The sequence below is a fragment of the Equus przewalskii genome, chromosome 21 (genome assembly GCF_037783145.1).
Source record: "Equus przewalskii isolate Varuska chromosome 21, EquPr2, whole genome shotgun sequence".
NCBI classification, from domain to species: Eukaryota; Metazoa; Chordata; class Mammalia; order Perissodactyla; family Equidae; genus Equus; species Equus przewalskii.
In genome coordinates this window covers 23,280,983-23,303,770 of record NC_091851.1, presented here as the reverse complement: position 1 = coordinate 23,303,770, position 22,788 = coordinate 23,280,983, and the positions used below count along the sequence as shown (strand labels likewise).

General features: G+C 46.0%; 1 protein-coding gene across 5 annotated transcripts in view; it reads right to left on the bottom strand.

Moving 5' to 3' along the window:
• Positions 1 to 3,485: 3,485 nt before the first annotated feature.
• The window catches only part of ASXL1 (ASXL transcriptional regulator 1), an 85,247-nt gene continuing 65,944 nt past the window's right edge, over positions 3,486 to 22,788 (bottom strand). For 3 of the 5 annotated variants that reach the window (XM_070589105.1, XM_070589108.1, XM_008525259.2), the window contains exons 4-12: positions 14,524 to 14,644; positions 14,351 to 14,448; positions 13,670 to 13,763; positions 13,057 to 13,209; positions 11,656 to 11,819; positions 11,465 to 11,561; positions 9,838 to 9,943; positions 8,906 to 9,536; positions 3,486 to 8,376 (exon numbers count right to left, since the gene is read on the bottom strand). In XM_070589105.1, coding sequence (XP_070445206.1) covers positions 5,467 to 8,376; positions 8,906 to 9,536; positions 9,838 to 9,943; positions 11,465 to 11,561; positions 11,656 to 11,819; positions 13,057 to 13,209; positions 13,670 to 13,763; positions 14,351 to 14,448; positions 14,524 to 14,644 — 4,374 coding nt within the window. In that variant the 3' untranslated portion in view covers positions 3,486 to 5,466. The remainder of the gene's footprint in view (positions 8,377 to 8,905; positions 9,537 to 9,837; positions 9,944 to 11,464; positions 11,562 to 11,655; positions 11,820 to 13,056; positions 13,210 to 13,669; positions 13,764 to 14,350; positions 14,449 to 14,523; positions 14,645 to 22,788) is intronic. The other 2 variants (XM_070589107.1, XM_070589106.1) reach the window with 1 other exon arrangement.

Genomic DNA, 22,788 nt, shown 5'->3' with positions numbered 1-22,788 from the left:
CTGAATGCTTTATTTCCACTTTGTCCTCTAAATAGCAGCACTGCCAGCTAGTTCTCTGCTTCCAAATCTAGTTTGGCATTGACATACCTTCCTACTAGTAGATTCCACTTTTCCTAGCCAGCAAGCTACACACAGAAGGTCCCCAGTAAACTTTCTTGAACAGGTGAACTTGCCATTTCTTTTGGCACCCAGCCCGTTAGAAAGGGAAGCAAAGGAACCTTCACTGGTCCCTGTCAAGCACCCAGCGCAGGCGTGCACCATGCTGAAATCTCGCAGTCTCCTTCCCAGCGAGGTGCCCTTGCCCCCACTTACGGATGAGGGAGCAAGGGCACAGTGGGCGCACCCCTCACCTAAATTAAGCCAGTGACCCAGCAAGGTCTGAAACGCAGCGGTGTCCCTGCAAACCACGCACCCTTCCCACTCCCCTCACCCCGGTGCCCAGCTCTTGAACGGACTGAGAGCAGACTTGCCCACCAGTCCCTCAGCGCTGGGTGAAGCATCCCTGGGCCCGCACCTTCTGTATTGGACAATGCCTTCCACTCAAAACCCCAGATCCCACCCTGAATGAAACAAAAGGGCTGCTTTTTCCAAAGGTTTACCTATGCACAGACTGTTTTTCATCCTACATGTATCTCTTAGGTTAAACTTTAAGGAAAACTTGCAGGAGTATGGCTGGGGACAAACCTGATTGTCACGAGTTTAAAAACAACTCTGTGTGAGTTAAAAGCATAAACATAAGTTTTACTGTTAAAATGGCATGTGTGTGTCTGTGTGTACACACACACAGAAACACATACCATATGGCAGCTGTTTTTTAAAACACTTATTTTTTGTAATGGCAGAAGAATCTTTTTAAAATGGAAATTCTGTGCAGTAGATAAAAGGAGAGGAGCCAACAGTTTGAAGCCACTGCCCTGAGGGGGTACACCCTGGCTAAGACTCCTAAGGATGGTAGCAAGCACAGTCAGAGCAGAAGATGGCACCTCGGTGCCTCACCTTTTCACGTACGTGGAGGGAGGACCGAGGGCAGCAAATCCTCAGTAATAGCATGAAAGTGCCTGTCCTACCGGAACTACTGCTGCTGAGAACCACTAAGGGGCCTTCAAAACCCCACAAGCTGGGGCGACATATCCAGAACCCAGACCTACGGCACGCCAACCACCCCGCTGACCCGGAAGGCACTTACCTCCTGAGGAAGGCTCGTGGCTCCGTGGGAGCACTGAGATCCGAGAAGAATCACTGAGGGCAGAGCAGTGCTACTGGATCCCAGTCCAGCTTCTTTAAACGGGGCTCCAGACCACTGTTGTCAACAGCGTACAGCAGAACATCAAATGGGAATGCCCCATGGAACAGTAAACCGAAATTTACTCGGCGACAAGACAGGGGACCCTCGCTTCACTCAACGAAGGCAAGGGGAGAGCATGCAGGTCACTGCGTTTTTTAAAGTAATTTAAAATGCACGAGGGTAGCTTAGCAGGTACAGGAAACCTAAGAGGAATCCTTTGCAAAGTCATCTCTCCCCCCTTTGATCTTGTGTATCAACCCAGGTTTTATTAGACGCATTATCAGTCAGGGGGCTCTTAAATGAGGGGCCCGGCCACCTAGGGAGCTCGTGAACTCTCTGGAATAGTACACACAACTTTGTGTGCACATGCATTCCTAGGGGGAGAGGGTCCAGAACTTCCATCAGGCTCTCAAAGGAGCCCGCGTTCCCTGACAGGTTAAGAGCCACTGCAATGACAGCTGTCTTTCCGTTACTCTATTTTCCCTACAGAGCTTTTGTCTACACCTTTTGGTAGTTAGAGGTGTTCATTCCAGGCTTTCAAATTGATGCACAGAGACAAGAGGAAGCATGGAGCACAGTCAACGTTTGGTTTCATGTTAATCCCCAAGGTCACAAAGCCCAGCCTCTCCATCACTTTAAACAGCGCCCACACAAAAGGGCAACACGGCCTGTGCCACCTCCTCCTCTCAAGGCACGGGGCAGGCAGACGCTTTGGTCCCCCAAGGCCCATGATGGATGCGGGCTACTGTACTGCACACACACACACACCCCTCCCCCCTGACAAGCAGGGTCTGACTTCCTCAAGAGCAGGCTGGACATAAAACAAATTAACGTTACCTCACCAGGCCAGTAGGGTAACACTCTTTCTGTATTCTGAATCATTAGGGTTCCTTGTCCTTTGGCCCACGAATAAGATAAGCCTCCCCTGCCAAGCACTCAGTCTCTAAACACAGGACTGTGGACTCAACAACTGCAGCATGAGGCCAAAGCCAGACGTCCACTTAGAACCCACACCGCCCCTGAGCACGACAGCGAGGCCCCCATCTGGGGCCTCCCTCTCGGGTGAGGGTCAAGCAGATGGCAGGAGCCGTACAGATTGTCCGGGCCTGGTGCAAGCTAACAGTCTGCAGTACTTCCTACGTGCCAGACACTGACAACTTTAGGAAGCAGGAACCACTATCCTCACTCAGAGACAGGAAGGTTGGCAGAGGCCGAGTAACTTGCCCCGAGCAGAGCTGGTGGGCAGCACGGCCTGTACTAACCCACTGCCCATCCCACTCCCGATGAGATACAGCGGGCAATGCCAGCTTCCAACCCTGGGCTCTAATGCATGCTAAGCTCCTGCACAAAGTGGGCAAACGGATGCCGTGACACAGAGACACAAGTACACATCACCCCCCACACAGCCACCTACCCATAATTCCTCCAACTGCACTTCTATCAAACAGCAGCACCACAAAACCGCAGCCTGAACTGTCCCAAAAAGTTTTCCACCACATATAAGTCTATTTTCTCTAACTCACAGGAAACAAATTAATGGATACATACTTCAATTAACCTTTACTTCCTATCATTTGGTTTTTTCACTTTTGGCGTATTTATACACTAAGATAGTTCCTGATAAGCACAAAACCATATATTTAAGTACTCCAGATAAGTCTGAGGACTTGAACCAAGCAGTTAACCCCTGCAGCCTCCATCCACTCAGCCTCGCTCGAGTAGCAGCACGCCCCACTTGTGCTGACACCTCCCTCGCTGCTGCCCGCCGCCACGCAGGGAGGCGCTCGTGTGACAGCCTTTCAAGGTGGGCACCGGCCACCCACCCCCTACAGAGCATCAGCTGCTGGGAATCTGTGCAGCCATCTCAGTCTGTGAGGCGGTGGGATGAGCAGCTCTGGAGGGACGTCACAGCTCACAACTTTGGTTCACAAGGGGGAAAGCACCCGCACGGCTTTCACTAGCTTTCTGCTTCCAGTCACAGTGGGAAGTTCACCAAACCATGCACAGACTAAAAACTAGCGATACTGACAAGTTGTGCCTTTAGGACGAACCTCACGAAAGAGCTCCACAGACAGAGCATTAGTTGCAGAGGCGACGTGAAATGAGCTGGCACTGCTCCTTCAGCGCAGCTTCTGCCCACCAACTTGACCTGCCTTCCCACCCCAGCGGGGCGGCCACAGAAGATGACTGAGACCACAAGTGCAGGTTGTACAGGTTTATTTTTCCAATACCACAAGAGACATACAAGAGCAGTGCTTTCCCTGGCAGCCCCACGGACCAGACCAGTTTCAAACTGTGCCCTAGAGTGGCCACAAAGGTCACAGCAGAAGGAAGAAGAGGATCAAACAGGCTTGGGCCTCTGCTCCCCGTCTTTGGTAAACAGACTCTGAAAGTTGACAACTTGGACTCGGCCAATACCGCACTTAAATCACCACATCATTGCCAACTTCTCACGCATGCTTCAGGTGACAGAAACGCCACACTGGATGAAATGGGGGGGAAAGAAGGCCTTTCAGATGATATCAGACTTGCTGAAGTCATATCAACTTTATACTTCATACAGAAGCACTCACACAGGGAGATCTAACTAAACAGGGAGGACTCAACTGCAACGGTCGAGGCAGGAAGCAGGGTGAGGGAAGACAACCGTGGAGACAGCGATTTGCTGGAAATGTGTTGGGAGAGAGGCAGGAAGCAGGCATGGCTGTTTCTTCTCCAGCCTGCTGTCAAAGGTATGTCAAAAGGAGCCCTATGGCGCCAGGAAAGCATGGTCCCAGGTATTGCTGACAAGCGGTGACCCTGGAGCCAGGTCTGGAAGGCCCACCTAGGGGCTGCCCAGGGCACTCACCGTTGAATCCAGAAGCACTTAACACTGGTGGTGGTGATTTGTCACATATGACAGTGAGCAGCCAGTGGAGGTTGGAGGAGGAGAGATGTGACGAGCAAGACGCATTTGCTCAGAAGCGTGCGGGCGGGTTGAATGTGGCTCTGCGGGCTGCAGCAGGTCCACCAGGTGTCCCGTGACAGGGCACCGGGCCAACCTGGCAGATCACAAGTCAATCGTTCCACCCTCATGTCGAGTGGAGACACGCAGTGGCTCTGACACAGGTGGAGAGAAGTCAATCACACCACTTTAATGCAATGATGCCGAGGACATAAAATAAGAGACGCTCATGTTCTCTGTACAATACATCCATTTACAGAATTGGCGAGTACTGTGTACAACATATAAATACATGATAAAACATTAGAGGTGCATAGAGCATACTTACAGAAGCCAAAAAGTTCACTTTATACATCCAAGGATAGAGTTAAAAATATAAAAATAAGAAACACACACTGCTTTGAAATGTAAAATGACTTTCACATACACAGGTGCGTACACAGGGAGATGCCCACTCCCATAGAGTCCAAAGTGATGGAGAGTGTGTCAAGCAGAAGAATTCACCTGCCAAACGTCTGGACATCTGACTTATAAGGTCTACAGATAGCATTTTAAGAGGAAGGACGACCCTATGCCCGACCCCATTGTCCAAGCAGATCTATCCACGGTTCCAAAAGCTCCTGTGGGCCAGCAGACTGTACTGAGACAGGAGTCCCAAATTTGCTTCAGCAACAGAACCAAAGGTCAAACTGGCTCCGTCAACTGGCAAATGACTGAACTGTGACCCTGAGGTCAGCAGGTGCTTGAGCCCCCTGGTGGGCACTGCTGGGAGTAACTTTAACCTTGGCTGGCTTCTTCCCCATCAACTCTCCAGACAGAGTAGAAGGAAAGATGGCAGGGAGGGCACCAGGGGGCCAGTGGAAGACTGACATTTCTACTCAGTTCAGGTAGGTTAGTTCCCTTGGTAGAGAACACAACCTTCTTCAGTTTCAAGTCCCTCTGGGTGTCAGGCAGGCTCCCCACCACGCCACACCAGACTGTCTGTCTGAGAGCTCGGGCTGGCCGGCCGGCCTTGGGCAGCCCAACAAGTTGCCCTGCAGAAAACCCTTCCAGCGAGACCAGAAGGGTGAGTAAGTGACAGAGGGGCTTTAGCACTATGAATTTTAAGGAGAAGCAAGAGTGCTCCCGCCTAGAGAGAGAGTCTGTTATATCAACGATATTCTGTATACAGATTTAAGGTCAATCATTATCAAAATACACACACTAAATATACAACTTTTCCCATGGCCATAATTTATTATCTCACCACAAGGCACAATACACAGAGCTTTGAGGGTCCAATACAGTCATCGTGACAGAATGCACCACAGCCCTGGCACATGATCATGGCTTTCAGGCTGCACGCACACTGGAGCGAGATGCTTTCCACCGTGCTGCTGTCGGTGAACATTTGTAAGGAGAGTGATGCACTGTGGCTCGCACCAAAGTTTGCTTTGTGGCTCAGCTGCACCACACTTCCAGCAAGGCCTCTGGGAAAGGCGGGGGAGCTGAAGGGATAATTAAAGCTGGTGGAGCTTAGCTGGAGTTTGGAAAGCTTTCCATAAAATGCCTGTTTGATGTTGAGTTGGGAGGGGATGGAAGAAGGCTCCAGAGGCTGACTGAGCCCTTTCCCAGGCTCTCGGGGTAATTTCCAGAAGGGCAGGTCAAGGACAAAGGGCATCCCTTGCAAGTGATCCACCAGCTCTCGAGTACCAGGCCCAGCTGCATTTCTGTTCTCTGCATTCGCCTTGAGAGGGCTCCCCCCAAAAGTCTTCTCGCTCTTGACACTGCCAACAGAGGCCGGCGGTGGCTTCGGAACCCAGTCTTCCCTGGCCGTCTGTACCCCACCAGACACGGAGTTTTTGCTTGGCCCCAACTTCCTACTAGGAAAACCGGGAGGGGCATCGGTTGGCAGTGCCGTTGGTTCCACAGGCCTGGGGCACTGAGGCACTGCAGCCCCATTCCCAGAGCCGAAGAGCTTCTTCCCTTGGCCTCCAGCACTGTTCTGATCACCCAGGGCCCGGCCTGTCTGGTCCGGACCCAAGGAGATCACATTTGGAGATGAGAAAGGGGCTCCCGAGGTAGTGAGATTTCCTGGACTTTTGCCTGGGGCGGTACTTGAATTACCGCACTGGGGCAGGTCACCGGCTTCCTTCTGATCTTCGAAACTACAGGGAGAGAACCGCTCTTTGGACTCTACTTCCACTCTCCCAGAGGCAGCTGTTGGATTTGTCACTGGACACAGAGAGTCTAAACTTGGGACTGTCTTGGAAATCTTTTGGGGTGCTCCAGGAGCCTGCGCGGGCTCCAGCCTGGCAAGACCAGTGCTTGCTTCACGGCTCTCAGGCAGGAGCGGCTCCTTCAAAGCTCTTAAAGAACTGGGGCTGCTCCTGCCAACCATGCAACTGCTTTTCCCAGGATCTTGCAAAGGTCCCATCCCCAAGGAGCCACTGTAGCTCTGCTCTTTCGTAAGTGGGAGTCGTGGGGGTTCGGGTCTGCTGCCACCGAGGGCTGGAGGAAGAACCTTTTCTAGGGGCAAGCTGCCCTGCAGCAACTTCATCACGAGTGGGTTGGTGACCTCAACTGAGGACTCAGGCCTGCCCAGTGACACAGGCCGTGGCTGGTACTCGGTACTGGCTAGCAGCAGGGAGTCTGGGATCTTTGGGGGGACTGCACAGACGCGAGACACCCAACTCTGAGAAGCAACCATCCCTTCTGTCCTTGTAACCAGATTCGGGTCACCATCCACCTTGGAGAGTGAGGCAGAGCAGTCCCAACCATGTTTCTCATCCTTGTCCACCACCAAGGATCTCTTCATCACTGTGGCTTCACTAGCGTCAGCCTCACTGCTGTCCTCAGAGAGAAGGCCTTCAAAGTCAGAGGCTGTGTCTGTGGACTCGCTGTGAGGACTCAGTGCTTCAGAGTCTCCATTGATTTTCAGCTTTTCAACTTCCACCTGTTTGCAGACACTGCCAGTGCTGTCGATGCGCCCTCGAGACAGCACCGTCCAGAGTGAAGGAAAGTCAGCAGGGAGATGTAGACCCCCCTCAGCTGTCAACTCCTCAGGCGACGCAGGAAGGAGGGGAGCAGCATTCCCCCACTCTTCTCCCGCGTGGGGCTCAACAGCTGGGATGTTTCCTCTGGAGCTGAGTCCAGGCTGTCCCGCCGCCTCGTCGTTTGACAGGCTAGGCCTCCAAGGGGCAGCACCATCGGAGGCAGGAGCCTCGCTTTTCAAGTTTTCTTGTCTAGTAGCACTTTCCCTCACGGGTAGGCATGAGTCACCAAGTCCTAATTCGTCATCAAATTGTCTGTCCTGCAGGCAACCAGCCAATGACGATTCAGGGGTGGAACTGGGGGTCATATTCACAGGATCCTTCATGGTGGGATTACTGTCTAAAACCTGGCCAGTTCCTTCTTCTAATACAACATCCCTCGCTAGAGACTGAATAGGACCATTCTCTGGGGGAACAGTGGGTCCTCGCTCCTCATTATTCCTTTTCCAGGACGTGGTACCAGACTCACATTCAGTTCTAACATCCAGAGGCAACGCAGGTTGCTCAACTAATCTCTCAGGTGCTGGAGTTTTGGAGGATAGTGGGGGTAAAGCCTGGCATGGCTGGTCCCCAGTGGGAGCAACGGGGAGCTGGGAGGCATCTTCCAGCACACTTGTGAGGACATCTGGAACCCTCTGTAGTGTGCAGCTCTCCTCCTTTTTGAGAGAAGCCAGGTCCTCTCTCCTGGCTCTGGATACGGCAGTTCCAGCCTGGGTATGCTCCCCGTTCAGAGGACAAGGCGGCAGTAGTTGTGCTCGCTGTAGATCTGACGCACACTCTCCAGGAGTGCTTGGGGCTCCTCTGGACTTAGGGTGGCCACAGGCCTCACCACCATCACCACTGCTGCTGCCTCTGCCACCTCCCTCATCGGTGGCCCCGCCGCCACCTCCACCCGGGCCACCCCCCCCTCCGATGGCAGTGGCAGCCTCCTCTCGATGGCAGTGGTGGCCTCTCGCCCCTCGGACCTGCAGAGCACGGGCTTTAATGTCTGCGAGGGTCCTGGCGCCAGTCCAGCCCCGGCAGGAGGACTCCGTGATGGGGACGATGCGGGGGCATATCTGGTAAGTGGGCTGACCTTTAACCACCCAGGGTGGTTTGATACGTGAAAGTTGAATCTGCAAGAGAAGAATCAGAAAACAGTTTTAATTGACTGGGTGACCTGACCTAGGAACTGAAAAGCTAAATTGGGACTCTAGTAGCTTAGGGGTTATGGCCTAGAGAATCAAATCATTTTCTTTAAAAATGAAATAATCACAGTAAAATGGCTGTCCATGGCACCACATCACTCTAAGATTCTGCTCAAGGGCTGTTCCATGCCACATTTCTAAATTTAATTTCGGGTGGGACTGCGTTAGTCACTACACAAAGATCTAATACCACCTAATAAAAGATTTAAAAATCCCAAAGGATTTTGACCTCTAGAGATAATTTCAACAGAGTGAACAAAACAAGTGAGGAAGAACAGAACTTCATCCCCTGATCGTCAAGTCCGTCTCAAGAACGGCTCTCTTGAGGAAGGTTCTGCACTCCCACACAATTAACACAAGGGCCCAGGGCCTTCTGTCCTGCGAGCGTCTCCACAAATCTCCTGACCCTCACAAGGAACCTGGCCCCAGGGCAGCCAGGGATCAAACAGCGTCCTACCCGGATGGGCGGGACTTTGGGCTCCTCTTTGGTGGGCTGTGGCTTTTCGGTGTGAACACTTTCAATTGTGTTACGAAAGGACTGACGATCTTCAAGCCGGGGCTTCTTTTCGGGAAAGGATGCAGAGGCTGCCTGCTCAAAGGATTTCCTCTTCTGATCCTTGGGTTCCTGGTCCACAGTCTCCTGAGGCAAGCTGGGAATTCTGTCTAGAGATGCAGAGGCACGTGCCAGGTCATCTGGATTGGTCTGGATCCGGGAAGCCACAGGTTCCGCTGGGAATTCGGGACTCTCTGGGTTTGATGCTGTAGATGTGCCTGGCCTGTGGGGACTGCCCACCCCTGCTGAGTCGGTCTTCGCCTCCCCGTCCTTGAAGAGGGGCGTGTCTGGTGCCACAGACTGTGTGTCTTTAGCAATCCCTGCTTGTTCTGGCTCCTGTTTTTTGTACAGATTCCTTCTGGCTCTGGTTCGGAGATCTGGCCGAGAGCGTTTCTTGAAATGCCCATCTCGCTGCCGAGTGGCTGGACCACGCTGTGCCCGTGCTGATTCTCCTGGGACATGCAAGTCACTCTTGATTTCAGCCTCCTCCTGGCCCACATTCTGCTGCAACGACTCTTCTTTGGTCAAACCCAATCTGCAAACCAAACTCACACCATCAGTTACAGGGCAGAGAGCATGTCGGTCTCATTTTTTTGAATAATAAATACACACCCAGATATTAGATATCTCAGAACAAAATAAATCTGCATGTTGCATAACAGGGACCATAGAACAACCCACATTAGCTGCCCTATGAATGGCACTAAGCTAAACGAGCTGAGTCACTGCAAACTCCACATTCTCACCCAACGTATTAGTGCGCATGACTTTGAGAATGTCTGCTTCTATTCACCCCCAAAAGCCCAGACCAGGAGTCACAGCACCAAGTGCCTTACTTCTGTCCATAGTAGTCTTCAAAGAACTTTTCTTTCCATTGTTCCACCTTCTTTTCCTTCTCCATTTCCTGTCGTATCCTGACTTGCATCTCATGAGTGAATTCGCCTAGAGAGAAATAAAACTTTTCAAGTGTGTGCATTCGGGATATTAATGTCCATATTAGGGAAAGCCAAATCTGCAGTGCTACCATGTCAGGAGTTTTCAAAATACATGTGACTTCAGTGATCTTGGAGACTGTTTTTAACCCTCACCATCCTCTTCAAGCTGGCTCCTATCTCCTCCAGAGGATCGCTCACATCATGCACTTACTCAGGACAGAACTAACACATCTATTATAAGGGCAACGTACTCCTCCCTAGGGTAATCAGTCATTCAACAGCAAGCATCACACTGATCAAAAAGCAAAACAGGGGCCCGGCCCCGTGGCCGAGTGGTTAAGTTCGTGCGCTCTGCTTCGGCGGCCCAGGGTTTCGGCGGTTCAGATCCTGGGCACGGACATGGTACCGCTCATCAGAAGCAGCGTCCCACATGCCACAACCAGAAGGACCCACAACTAAAATATACAACTATGTACTGGGGGGATTTGGGGAGAAAAGGCAGGAGAAAGAAAAAAAGCAAAACAAACAAAAGAACCGTTCTTACTCCCCATGCAGAAAAAAGTTAACATAGCAGGCTGCCTGCTGATCCTTAGAAAGGCCTGCTTCCAAGGCTGGCCCTTGGCTGACATCTGGGAACTTGGATTTGGGAGGGTTTCCAATCCCCTAACTGATAGGAATGGCTCACTGCGCCTAAACTGCTTATGCAAACAAGATGGTTTACGCTGAGCACCTGCTTTTCTTTGGGGACTCTGGAATTTGGGTATGTGCCAGGCAGAGTCTTCCTACACGACCAGCTCCCAGAAAAAACCCTGGGCACCACGTCTACAACCAACTTCCTCGGGAGACTGCATTTCACGTGTGTTGTCACAAGCTGTTGCTGGGGGAACTGAGAGCATCCTGGGTGACTCCACTGGGAGAGGGCCTCAGAAGCTTGCTCCTGGTCTCCCTGGACTTCACTCCAGGTGTCTTTCCCTTTGCTGATTTTGTTCTGTATTCTTCCGATGTAATATATCATAGCCATGAGTATGACTATTTACTGAGTCTTGTGACTTGTCCCAGTGAATCGCTGAACCTGGAGGGAGTCTTGGGGACCTCCAAATACACTCCCCATGTAGCTTCCCCAAAAAATTAAATTGAGAGAAGCCAACAAGCAAAGACAGAGCATCTGGTGGAACTTAACGTGTAGGTCAATGCCACGGCACACTCTCCTCCACTCATGCAGACAATGCCATGATTCCTGGGAAGAACAGGAGTTTCCAGTGTTTATGATGAAGAGGCGTTCGGATGGATAAATACACACAAAACAAGGCAAGCCCCTATGCTCTGTACCTTCCTCAGAGCTACAGGGCAGACTAACACCCAGCACATTCATTAGTACTGTGAGGAAAGTCTGCTTTATACTAAACATGCCTTAAAAAACAGAAAGTGATTGGTGAAAAATGTGTTTGGGTTTTACAACCCAGGAGACGAGAGACACCACACATGGCAGGCACCTCTCAAGCTATCTGAGATGAGAATGTCTACTTACCATCAGCCAGGCGTTCCCGCCAGCTCTGAGCCGCATGGGTGAAAAACTCGTTATTCAGTGCACTGCTGCTGAGACGCAAAAGGCCATCTGTCCCAACCTGGAAGGATCAAGGCAAAAAGCCAAGGAAGAAACTTAGAAAGAGAACAGAAGCGTGCCCAGAGAGAAGCACAGAGGAGCTTCCCCATCTGTACCTGTCTGTCCACTTCAGGCAGGAGGAAGAGGAGCTGCTGCTGGAAGTGGGACGGCAGGGCGTGGAAGGTCCGAGAGTTTATCAGAGCCCGGAGGTTGGTGTTGACGAGAATGGACCCAGGCGTCTCAAAATCTATCTCTTCCCCTCTGTTGCGCTTCATTTGACCTGTGATTTTTGAAGCAGGAAGAAGCAAGGTCTATTTCCAGCTTCCTAACACAAAAAGGCAAATGCTAACTGAGACAAAAACTTTGGTGGCAGCACCCAAGCTACCCAGAACTTCACTGCACACAATCTGCTCAATGGCACAGTCCACCCTCACCTAGACATTACAATTATTCTTCCCAGGTTACTGCCATTGGCACCAAACCTAAAAGAACACTTGGGCTTGCACCCTCTCTGAGAAGACTCTGTACCATGCTGTGTCACAGCCTGCAGAGGACACTCTTCCCACAGAAAACGCAGGGTCAGACTCTGAGCTTCCCTCCGAAGCCGGAGGACAGGCTCCACAAAGCCAACTGGAGAAATGATGAAAGTTGTCTAAAAGCGAAGCTAGTTAGTGCGCTATAGGAGAATCGCAGAAGCCTTCTGTGAACAGGCTTAAGAGGTATCATCTCCACGCAGAAAGGTACTAAGGGTTGTGTCAAGCCCACTGAAACATCAATACCTCTCACAGAAGCCTCTGCAAATGTTCCTTTACATCACTAGGAATACAGACCCGTGAGACCTTCGATCGAGCACTGCCGATGGATTAGAAAAGCAGCAAGACAGCAAACCTAGTTCCCACCTGGCAATGGTTTATTCTAATTTTCAGAAGCCAAAGCCAGTCTTCTTAATGGTTTCATGTGGTCCATCTACAAATAACCAGCATGTGGGCTTTGAGAAATAAACCCTAAAATAACAAACAGCATACTAGCCTGGCAAGTAGCCCAGCCGGGGGTGGCAAGTGCACACTACTGAATTTGTTTGCATCCCCCACATTCAACACAGGCTTCCACTCAACATCCTGACCAGGCATCTGACAGAGACTACAGATGCTGAGAACAAACATGGCAGGATGCTACCAAAGAAAGAAAACTTTGGATGCTGGAATTCTTCACTGAGAAGCTCAGAAGTAATTTTCACCTCCTCGGAACACTTACTATGCAGTACGAAGGCAGGTACAGGCTAGGCCCTTACAGGGACATATAAGGAGCACCAGCTCTGCCCAAAAGTTCTCTCAAGTCTAGCAGAGAAGATCCACATGTGAAATAACCAAAATACAAGGTAAAGGCAAATCAAAAATAGAGGGCCACCCAAGAAGTAAAAATAAACTGGTAAAGGAAGTGGAGCAGAAGACATCAGCTTCTCACTAGGCCTGCAGGGCCCCCTTTACAGGCAGAGAAATGAGTGCCAAGCCACTCACCTGTGGCCGGCTTCCGGAAGCCTCTCAGGAGCGGGGCAGGGTCCCGGGCGACCTCGGCCTGGCCACGAATAGCAGCGCTGCCCAGGGCCAGAGAGCCGCTGCTGCTGCTGGACAGGCTGCCGCTCTCGCCATCGGCGTGGCGGCCCGAGAACCCTGAAGGCACAGCATTCCACTGGTCAAAAGTATCACCCGCCGCGCCCACGGCTCTCAGCAAGCTTACTTCTCCCAGCTCTCCCTGAGACGCTGCCAGCAATACCGGGCGCTTCCACGGCCCAGCCTTGGGCTGTGAGAGATCACGACCTCATGGTCTGGCTTTAAAATACCACGTAAGAATGCCAAACCGCCATCTTAGCTTGTATAGCACTGCACGTTTTACAAAGCACCTGCACACTCCTTCCTCGGACCCTCACAACCGTCCTGTGAGGCAAAGGGGAGGGCGTCCAGCAGAGCCCAGCACTGGAACCTAGGGCAGACACCACTACAGCGTGCTGCCTGCCAGACGAGGGTTGCCTGCCTCTACTGGCATCACACTACCTAGGTCAGAAACTGCTGCCAGAGGGAGGCAGGCCCAGGACCTGAGGAAGGAGCATCACGACCGAGAGTTTACACATACCTGATGCAGATTCCACGTGGGCCCCGTTTACCTTCAGAGGAGTCAGCACAACTCGAGGCAGCATCACCCCGGTCTTTTTCTTTTGCTTGTTAGTCTATATTCCCAGAGGGAATACAAAAAGAGCCTGAGTCACCTGCAGGGCCACAAGAGCAGTCCCTCTCGACTATGTCTCCACCCACTGTCTTGTAAAACAGTTTGTATCGGCACGGGCAGGTAATGCCGATAGCAGCACTGACTAATGTTACTGAGCCAGGTGCTGGCCACTGTGCCAAGCATCACCCCGAGCTGAAAAGAATGCACTGATATCCCCATTTTACAGATAAGGAATTGGCCCAAGTCTAATGCTGGTGAGCAGCAGGGCCCTAATTCACACTGCTGACTCCCAAGCTCGTGTTCTCCCGACTCTGCACTATGCTCTACTTCTCCCTGGATGTTGCCATGTTTATCAAGTAAGAATGAACAAAATTATCCAGCGTGGTAAGAAGAAAAAACAAATCACTGTGCTCTCACATCTACTACCCACCTTTCCCAGGGCCCACTTTTCAAAGGTACTAACAGGAGGACACCAAACTGATTTTCTTCACTCTTCCAACACGCTCAGAGTTAACTGCAGAAGGAGGAGTCCTGTCTTGTGCCTGGCCTCACTTATCCCCCAGCCTAGTAACCAACTCTCCTCTCTACCTGTGAGGAAGCTCTGTAGCTGTCCCTGGGATTGGAAAGAGGCCGACTCTGAGATTCTGTAGAACAGGATGCATTTGAAGATGTTTCATCAAGAGAAACTGGAAGAGATGGAAATAAAGGTTAGTCCCTAGCAACTGCCTGTGGCTCTTCGCTCATCTTGTTAAGGTACTTACCGTCATTTTCACCACTCACAGTGCTGGCTTCATTAGACCCACAGCTCTCCACATCAGCTGTGTCCTCGGGCTCCTCCCCCTCCGCTGCAGCCGGATTACGAGACCACTGCAGGGCATCCTTCTGTGACAGCAAGGCACAACTCATGTGAGCAAAACCCTACAAATCCTATCAGCACAGCAGTCATTCCTCAATGTGTACTGCTTTTGAAGAAGGATTTGAAATACTGGTAAGTTCCTATCCCTCTCTAACTGACCTCTTTCTCAGTAAGTTCTTTTCATACATACATCCAGAAAGTTAGATATAATTTTGCTTTCAATCAGTCATTAAACATTTATGGGGTGCCTCCTATAAGTTACAGCATGCTAGCTCCTGGGGTGGCGGTGGGGTATAATGAGGGGAAATCAGGGCCCTGCCCTCAAGGAGCTCAACTGAGTAAGGGAGAAAATCAAACCTATCACAGTACAAAAAAGACAACGCGCTGTGGCAGCCTGGAAGACAGGGCATCTAACTCATTGAGTTGGAGGAAAGAGAGCATGGAGGTACACAAAGTACATAAGGATCACGGAGGTAACGTTTCCAAGGAGATGTGTTGCCTGAGCTGAGTTTTAAAAGAAGTTAGCTAGCAGGCAGACGGGTTGCAGTGGGGAGACAGGAGGGAGTTCTAGATAATGCGATGAGCAAATATGAAAGAACATTCCAAGCTCAAGGAAACCGTGGATTTTCAGTAGGCATATGGGGAACTGGATATAAAAGCAGGCTCCAGAGAGAGCAAGAGGGCAGATGACGATCACGACACTGTGCTGAGGGATTGGGATGTTGATTGTTTGGGAGTCTCTGAAGGATACTAATCAAGGGAATGATTTGAGTTATAGGAATTTCATTCTGTTAACCACGGGAAGTCTGGAGGCAGGAAGAAAAGTTAGACTGTGACAAGAAGTCCAACGAAACTAATGAAGATCTAAAGTGAGACAGTAGAAAAAAGGCTGAAGTGAAGAGGAGAGCCCATCTCTAAAATCCATCTCCTAACAAACAGTCTTTCCAACAGGATCTGCTGTAGTGTCTCAAAACTAAACTCCACCCATCCCCAAGAGAAACAGGAGCTACCTCACACCCCAAAACTAGGGGGAGAATGAAATGAATTAGGGGTTGGAGAGAGAAGGAACAGGGATAAGCTGGGGTGAGGACGTCTTCTTAGAATAGAAGCATGTGAAGAAGAGCAAGTAAATCATGATTCTACTTGTTAGAAACATACCAGAAACTTATAATGGAAATCCACAAAGTTCTAACTCATCCTTTGACCCACTATATTGTCTTTATCAATTTATTTTCATTAATATAAGCTGAAATCATGCTGACTTTAATAAAAAAGAAAATGGTTTTTTGTCTTTATCTCTTTTGCCTACTGGCCATAAATTCTACTCAGAATCAAAAGCTAAAGAATATTTTTAGTATTAATCTTGCCCTTACACTTATTCACTGCCACATTCTTGGAATGATGCAACAAACATTCTCTGAATTGCACAGGCCAACAAAGATAAAATACTCATAAATTAATAGAGGAGGTCTATTACATTGGCAAAACTGACCCCAAAACACCAGTTGTGGTAAGAGTGTGGGAAAATTATGCATACACTGTCAGTGTGAGTGAAAATGGTATCAAAAGGTTCATTCACTGCCAGTGGGAAAGTAAACTACAAGCCAAAATCTAAAACATGTATACACCTTTTAACCCAACACTTCTATTTCTAAGACTTACATAGGACATGAAAAGCATTAATCCTTAAAAAGGAGAAAATTAATCAATTGAACATTAAAATTAAGATCCTCTGTTCAGAAAGACACTATCAATGGAGTAAAAAGGGCACGCTACCCACAGAATTGGAGAAGACATTTACAACTCATATAACAATAAAAGAACTTGTGTCTAGACTACATAAATCAATAAGAAAAAGGCAACCCAAAAGAAAAATAGGCAAAAGACATGAATTAGGCAGTGCACTAAGGAGGATAACTAAATGGTTATCATTCACATGAAAAGGTGTTTAACCTCATTAACTAATAAAGAAGACAAAATTATGCAAATTAAAACCATGATGAGATATCACCACATCCATAAGAATGGCTAAAATTAAAGTTTAACAATACCATGTAGTGCTAATGAGGATGTGGACCAGTTACACTGAAAATGGATCCAACCACTCAACTATAGTTCGGCATTATCTGGTGCAGCTGAAGGTACAAACATCCTTTGACCAGCAATGTCAGTCCTAGGTTTGGATTCCCGAAAGAAATACATGCATCTACACATCAGGAGGCACCTTCAGACGTTCACAGCAACATCACTGGGAACCTGGACTATAAACAACCAAAATGCCCATCGTCAGGAGAATCAATACATGGTAGTACACTCAATAAATGGATATTATACAACAATAAAAAATGAGTGAACTACAGTTCCTCACAACAATATGGATGAATCTTAAAAACAAAATGTTAAATGAAAAAATCCAGACACAAAAGAATGCATAATGTAATGATTCCATTTGTAAAAAGTTCAAAAACAGGCAAAACTAAACTACAATGTTGGGGATGCAAACACAGGTGGGAAACAACAGAAAAAGCAAGAAAATAACCTGCGTAAGGTCAAGATAGCAGTTACTGTTAGAGGCAGGAAGGGAGTTGTGATTGGGAAGGGGTATGGGGGGCTCCTGGCTGTTAGCCAGGTTTGACGTCTTCATCTGAGTGGCAGCTACAAGGGTGCTTATTTTATAATAATTAAGCTGAACATGCGTGTTCTATGAATTTTACTGTTTCATATTTCTACAATAAAAAAGTCTAAAAACAATTACAGTATTTCCATCAAGGGACACTGTCATAGCCAGCCATTTGAAATAAAGCTGCAGAATATTTAATGATAAGAGAAATGTCGATGATGCAGAAAGTAAGTGAATTAAGCATTTAAATTCACACAGTACGATTCCATCATCTGTTTTAAAACATAAAAATTGAGTGAACATGTTCACATAGACAAAAAAACAAGAGAAATTTCCCTAAGGTATTAGCTATCACCAACTTTATATAACAGAGTCATGAGTACTTTACTTTTTGATTTGGGGTATTTTTTACAATTAATGTGTATGTTTTTTGTAATAAACAAAATAACATTTAAAAAGAAGAATTCGGATGCCAAATGCTTCACCAACAATTAAGTCAAATTTTCTTCCTCTGGGTCCCAGAGTCTAGGGAAAACCTAATGCTGAGTACAAATCTTATCAATTAAACAAACAGAAATACTGCCCACTTGTTTGCAATTCAACCAACTCTCCAACGTTTCTAAAGCCATATATTTTTGGTAAAAAGCAAACAGGAAAACAAAGTTTTCAAAAACGAAACCATGATTTGCAATGCTAATTCTGCATTTTTAAAGATCATTAATCTTTCCATATAAACTGATATCATTAATTTTCCAAACATTAACCCTAGAATTTTGAGAAAAATGAAATGGGCTACTGAAAATTATAAGCAACAGAAAATATGCTCTAGGACTCAATAATTTTTTTGCAAGGATATTTTCCATCAAGACACTTTAAAAGAAAAAAATTAACAGGTAATGGGTGATCCTTCACTGAAACCTGAATGTAAAAAAATGCTATAAAGGACAATACTGGGATATCTGAATGTGAACGGCATAAGTAGATGGAAGGGTGCATTAATGTTAAACTTTCTGAGTGTGATAACTGTATCATGCTTATGTCGGAGAATGCCCTCAGATTAATCTATACTCCCTGTGTCCTTTCCCCTATTCTTTTTAATTGAGGTATAATTTACACAGGGTGAAATGCACAGATTTTACCATCTGATGAATTCTGACAAATGCATAAAGATACAGGACATGTCCAACACCCCTAAAAGCTCCCTTGTGTCCCTTCCTGGTCAACCCCACTGTACACTGCCCTTCCCACCCCAATGAGACAACGGTTGTTCTGATTTCTACCACCAAAACTTCGTTTTGCCTGTTCTTGGTCTTCAAGAGCATATAAATGGAATCACGTACTCTTGAGTCTGGCTTCTTTCGCTCAGTCTAATGTTGATGAGATTCATCCCTGTTGCACGCATCAGTAGTTCAGTATTTGTTATTATAGAGTAGTAGTCATATACGATCATTTGTTTATCTATTCTCTTGTTGAAGGACATTTGGGTCATTTCCAGATTTTGGCTATTATGAATAAAGCTACTCTGTACAAAAGTTGTGTACATGTTTGTACACAACTTTTTATGGACATATTTTCATTTCTCGTGGGTAAATATTTAGGAGTAGAATTCCTGGGTATAGGATGGAAAATGTTTAACTTTACTTAAAAAAAAAAAAACCGCAGAACATTTTCAAAGATTTCCATGGCCCACAGCACTGGATGAGAGCTCCAGCTGCTCCACACCTCACCAAGAGTTCGTGTGGTCAGTCTTATTCGAGCCATTCTAGGGGGAGTGCTGTGGTACCTCACTGAGGTTTTAATTTTCATTTTCCTGATGACTAAAGATATGATGCACTTTTTTAGGAGCTTATTGGCCATTCTCATATCTTTCTTTTTGAAGTATCTGTTCAAATCTTCTGTTCATTTTTTTAACTGAGTTGTCTTTTTTTATTATAGTTGTAGGAATTCCTTATTCTAGGATGCTTTTTAATATTAATCATGGGGATGTATTACTTTTACAAACAAATACGCTTTAAACACTTTTATTTGTAAATAATTTCAAATTTACAGAAAAACTACAAGAGCAAAAATAGTACAAAGAACACTTGCCATATACTTTTTACCTATATTCACCTATTAACACAAATAAATGTTTTAAAAATACATAAAATATATTAGTTTGACAAGGCAACTGGAAAACAGGCCAGTGATGAAAAAAATAAAGCCACCAGGATTAATAAACAAACCTATACTATTTTCCCTTAAGTCAGATGTTTCAAAAAATAAAAGGCACTGTGAATATAACAGCCCCAAATATGAATAACATGAAATGCTAAAATTTAAAGTGATGAAGTTCAAACTGCCCAAAATTAGGTTCTCAACTAAAAAAATATAAGCAAATCTCAGGTATGCCTTTCCTTTCTTTACGGATCTGATAAACCTTTCCTGAGCAAGATATGAGTACTGTCTCTTAGAGGAGGCTGATCTAAGGGCTGTTTAATATAAATTATTAAAAACTAAGAACATCCTGACCATTCAACAGTATACTAGAGTTCCTAACCAATGCATAATAAAAGAAACAAGAGGGATTAGAAGAGACAAAAGTGCCATAATTTCCAGATAGTGCAATTATCTACATTGAAGACCCAAGAGATTCAGACCTAGTAAGAAATTCAGCGAGACCGTGAAATTCAAGATGACATTAAAAACTCAACTGATCCTAACATCAGCAATAACATCACCAACTGAAAACGTAATTTATAACAACAAAGAATATAAGTTACTCAGAGATAAATTTCACAAAAGAAATAGACTCATTTTAAGAAGAAAGCAAAACTTTAGCTAGAAAAGTTTAAAACCTAAGTAAATGGAGAGCTACACGATGTTCTTGACTAAGACGACCCAAGACTGTAAAAAGGTCAATTCTCCCCAAATTGACTTGTAGATTCAATGAAACTCCAATAAACTCAACAGGATTTTTTTGTAGAACTTGACTCTACTTGGAAAAGCAAAGGCCACAAACAGCCAAGACCCTCTTGAAGAAGAACAAGACGGGAAGACTGGCCTTTTTATAAAGTTCTAATAATTAAGTGAGTGGAGTAGCGGTTGCTAGGAGGTGAGGGAGGAAAGAATAGGGAATAACTGCTAAAGAATGGGATTTCTCAAAAAAGAACAAATGTTGGAGAGGTTGTGGAGAAAAAGGAACCCTCATACACTGCTGGTGGGAATGCAAACTGGTGCAGCCACTACGGAAAACAGTATGGAGATTTCTTAAAAAATCAGAAACAGAAATACCATATGACCCAGCCATCCCATTACTGGGTATCTATCCAAAGAACCTGAAGTCAGCAATTCAAAGAAACCCATGCAACCCTATGTTCATTGCACCATTATTCACAATAGCCAAGGCGTGGAAGCAACCTAAGTGCCCATCAACTGATGATCGGATAAAAAAAGATATGGTGTGTGTGTATATATGTATAATATTTACATATATATCTATATCTATATAGATATAGATATATAATGGAATACAAGTCAGCCATAAAAAAGGATACAATCATCCCATTCACAACAACATAGATGGACCTTGAGAGTATTATGTTAAGTGAAATAAGCCAGATAGAGAAGGACAATCTCTGTATGACTCCACTCATATGTGGAAGTTAAACATATGCACAAAGAGAACAGATTAGCAGTTACCAGGGAAAAGGGGGGTTGTGGGGTGGGCACAAAGGGTGAAGTGGTGCACCTACAATATCACGGACAAATAATAATGTACAACTGAAATTTGACAAGGTTGTAAACTATCATAAACTCAATAAAAAATAAAATAGAATAATAATAAAAAAAGAATGGGGTTTCTTTTGGAGGTGATGAAATCTTCCGAAATTAGACAATGGTGATGGTTGCATAACTTTATGAATAGACTAAAAGCCACTGAAGTCTACACTTTAAATGGGTGAATTGTATGGTGAGTTACATCTCAATAAAACTGGATAAAAAATGGGATGCTAAATTTAACTGACAGTTCTGAAAACATGAATGAATTTAATCAAAATTGGTAAAAAGTACAGAGAAAATACTAAAACGTACAGAAAGTTTATAGATCCAAAGTTAAAATTCAGCTTCAGACAATGGAGGCTAAAATGGTCAGTTCATGCTGTTTTCACTTTGTTACATGAATCCCAAAGAAGAATTTAAACCAGTAAAACCACCTCCGTGTATGCTTGAGAAAAGGCTTTATCACTTTTTAAATACCTAATGTAAAAAAAGAAAGTTCTACTGAATTTGAAATCCATTTGCATTATCACAAGCAATTTCAATATCACAACTGCCAAAGAAAGAAAAGAAGAGCTGTTACTTAAAAAATGAACATACTCTTGGAATGGTTAAAAAGAAGAAATTGTCTTACTTTCCGTTTAGGACAAAAAAGGAGTTTCCATCATAGAAACAAAACAAATTCTCATCTGTGATTTGCCACCCACGTCTGCAAACAAAGTTTCTAGTCGATGGTGACCACAAGCCCCCTCCTCTGAAACCCCTAGGTCTAGATGTGTTTTATAATTTTCGTATTCTTTAATTTTAGAATGATAATATAATGCATATTTTAATGTATCATACAGTAACACCACCCACAACCCATAATCAAATGCACTAGCGTTTTTTGAAATAACACATAAGTACATACCAAGTAAAATAAATAGGTTTAAAATAGCCTTGCCAGTCTGGATCAGAGTTTTGCCGCCAAATGAGTTTAGACAGGTCATCTCCTATTGTCAAATGAGTTAGGAAAAAACTTTTTCAGTCCTCAAAATATTTTGGATTTCAGAATTGTTAATAAGGGATAATGGACCATAAAAAAGCACACTTCTCCAGGCCAGCCCGGTGCCTCAGCGGTTAAGTGCGCACGTTCTGCTTTGGTGGCCCGGGGTTCCCTGGTTCTGATCCCGGGTGTGGACATGGCACGGCTTGGCACACCATGCTGTGGTAGGCATCCCACGTATAAAGTAGAGGAAGATGGGTACGGATGTTAGCTCAGGGCGAGTCTTCGTCAGCAAAAAGAGGAGGATTGGTGGCAGATGTTAGCTCAGGGTTAATCTTCCTCAGGAAAAAAAAAAAAAACACTTCTCAATAAAACTTTTGAAAAGATTTGGAAGTTTTATAATTCTACTTTTGTCATCATAGGTATAAACTGTAAAGAGAATTTAATGAAATGTTTTCACCAAGCCCCAGAGACAACCTCCAAATCACCTCCATTTTATCCATTAAAAGGTAAGGAAGTAACCCCTAGAAAAATCCTCATGCGTTTGCATTTACAAAAGCAAAAGGATGATTATTGCAGCAGTGTCTGTAATAGTCAAAACTGGAAAAATAGTGAAAAACCAGAAAAATAGTGAAAACCATACATGTCCCTAAATGGGGGACCGGATAAATAAAAATGATGTATATTGATAAGATACACTATTAAACAGTAGTTAAAAAGAATAAAAATACATCTATATAAACAAACCACATATTTTTCATGAATACATCTGAACAGGAAGGATGCACATTAAATTAAAGACAGTG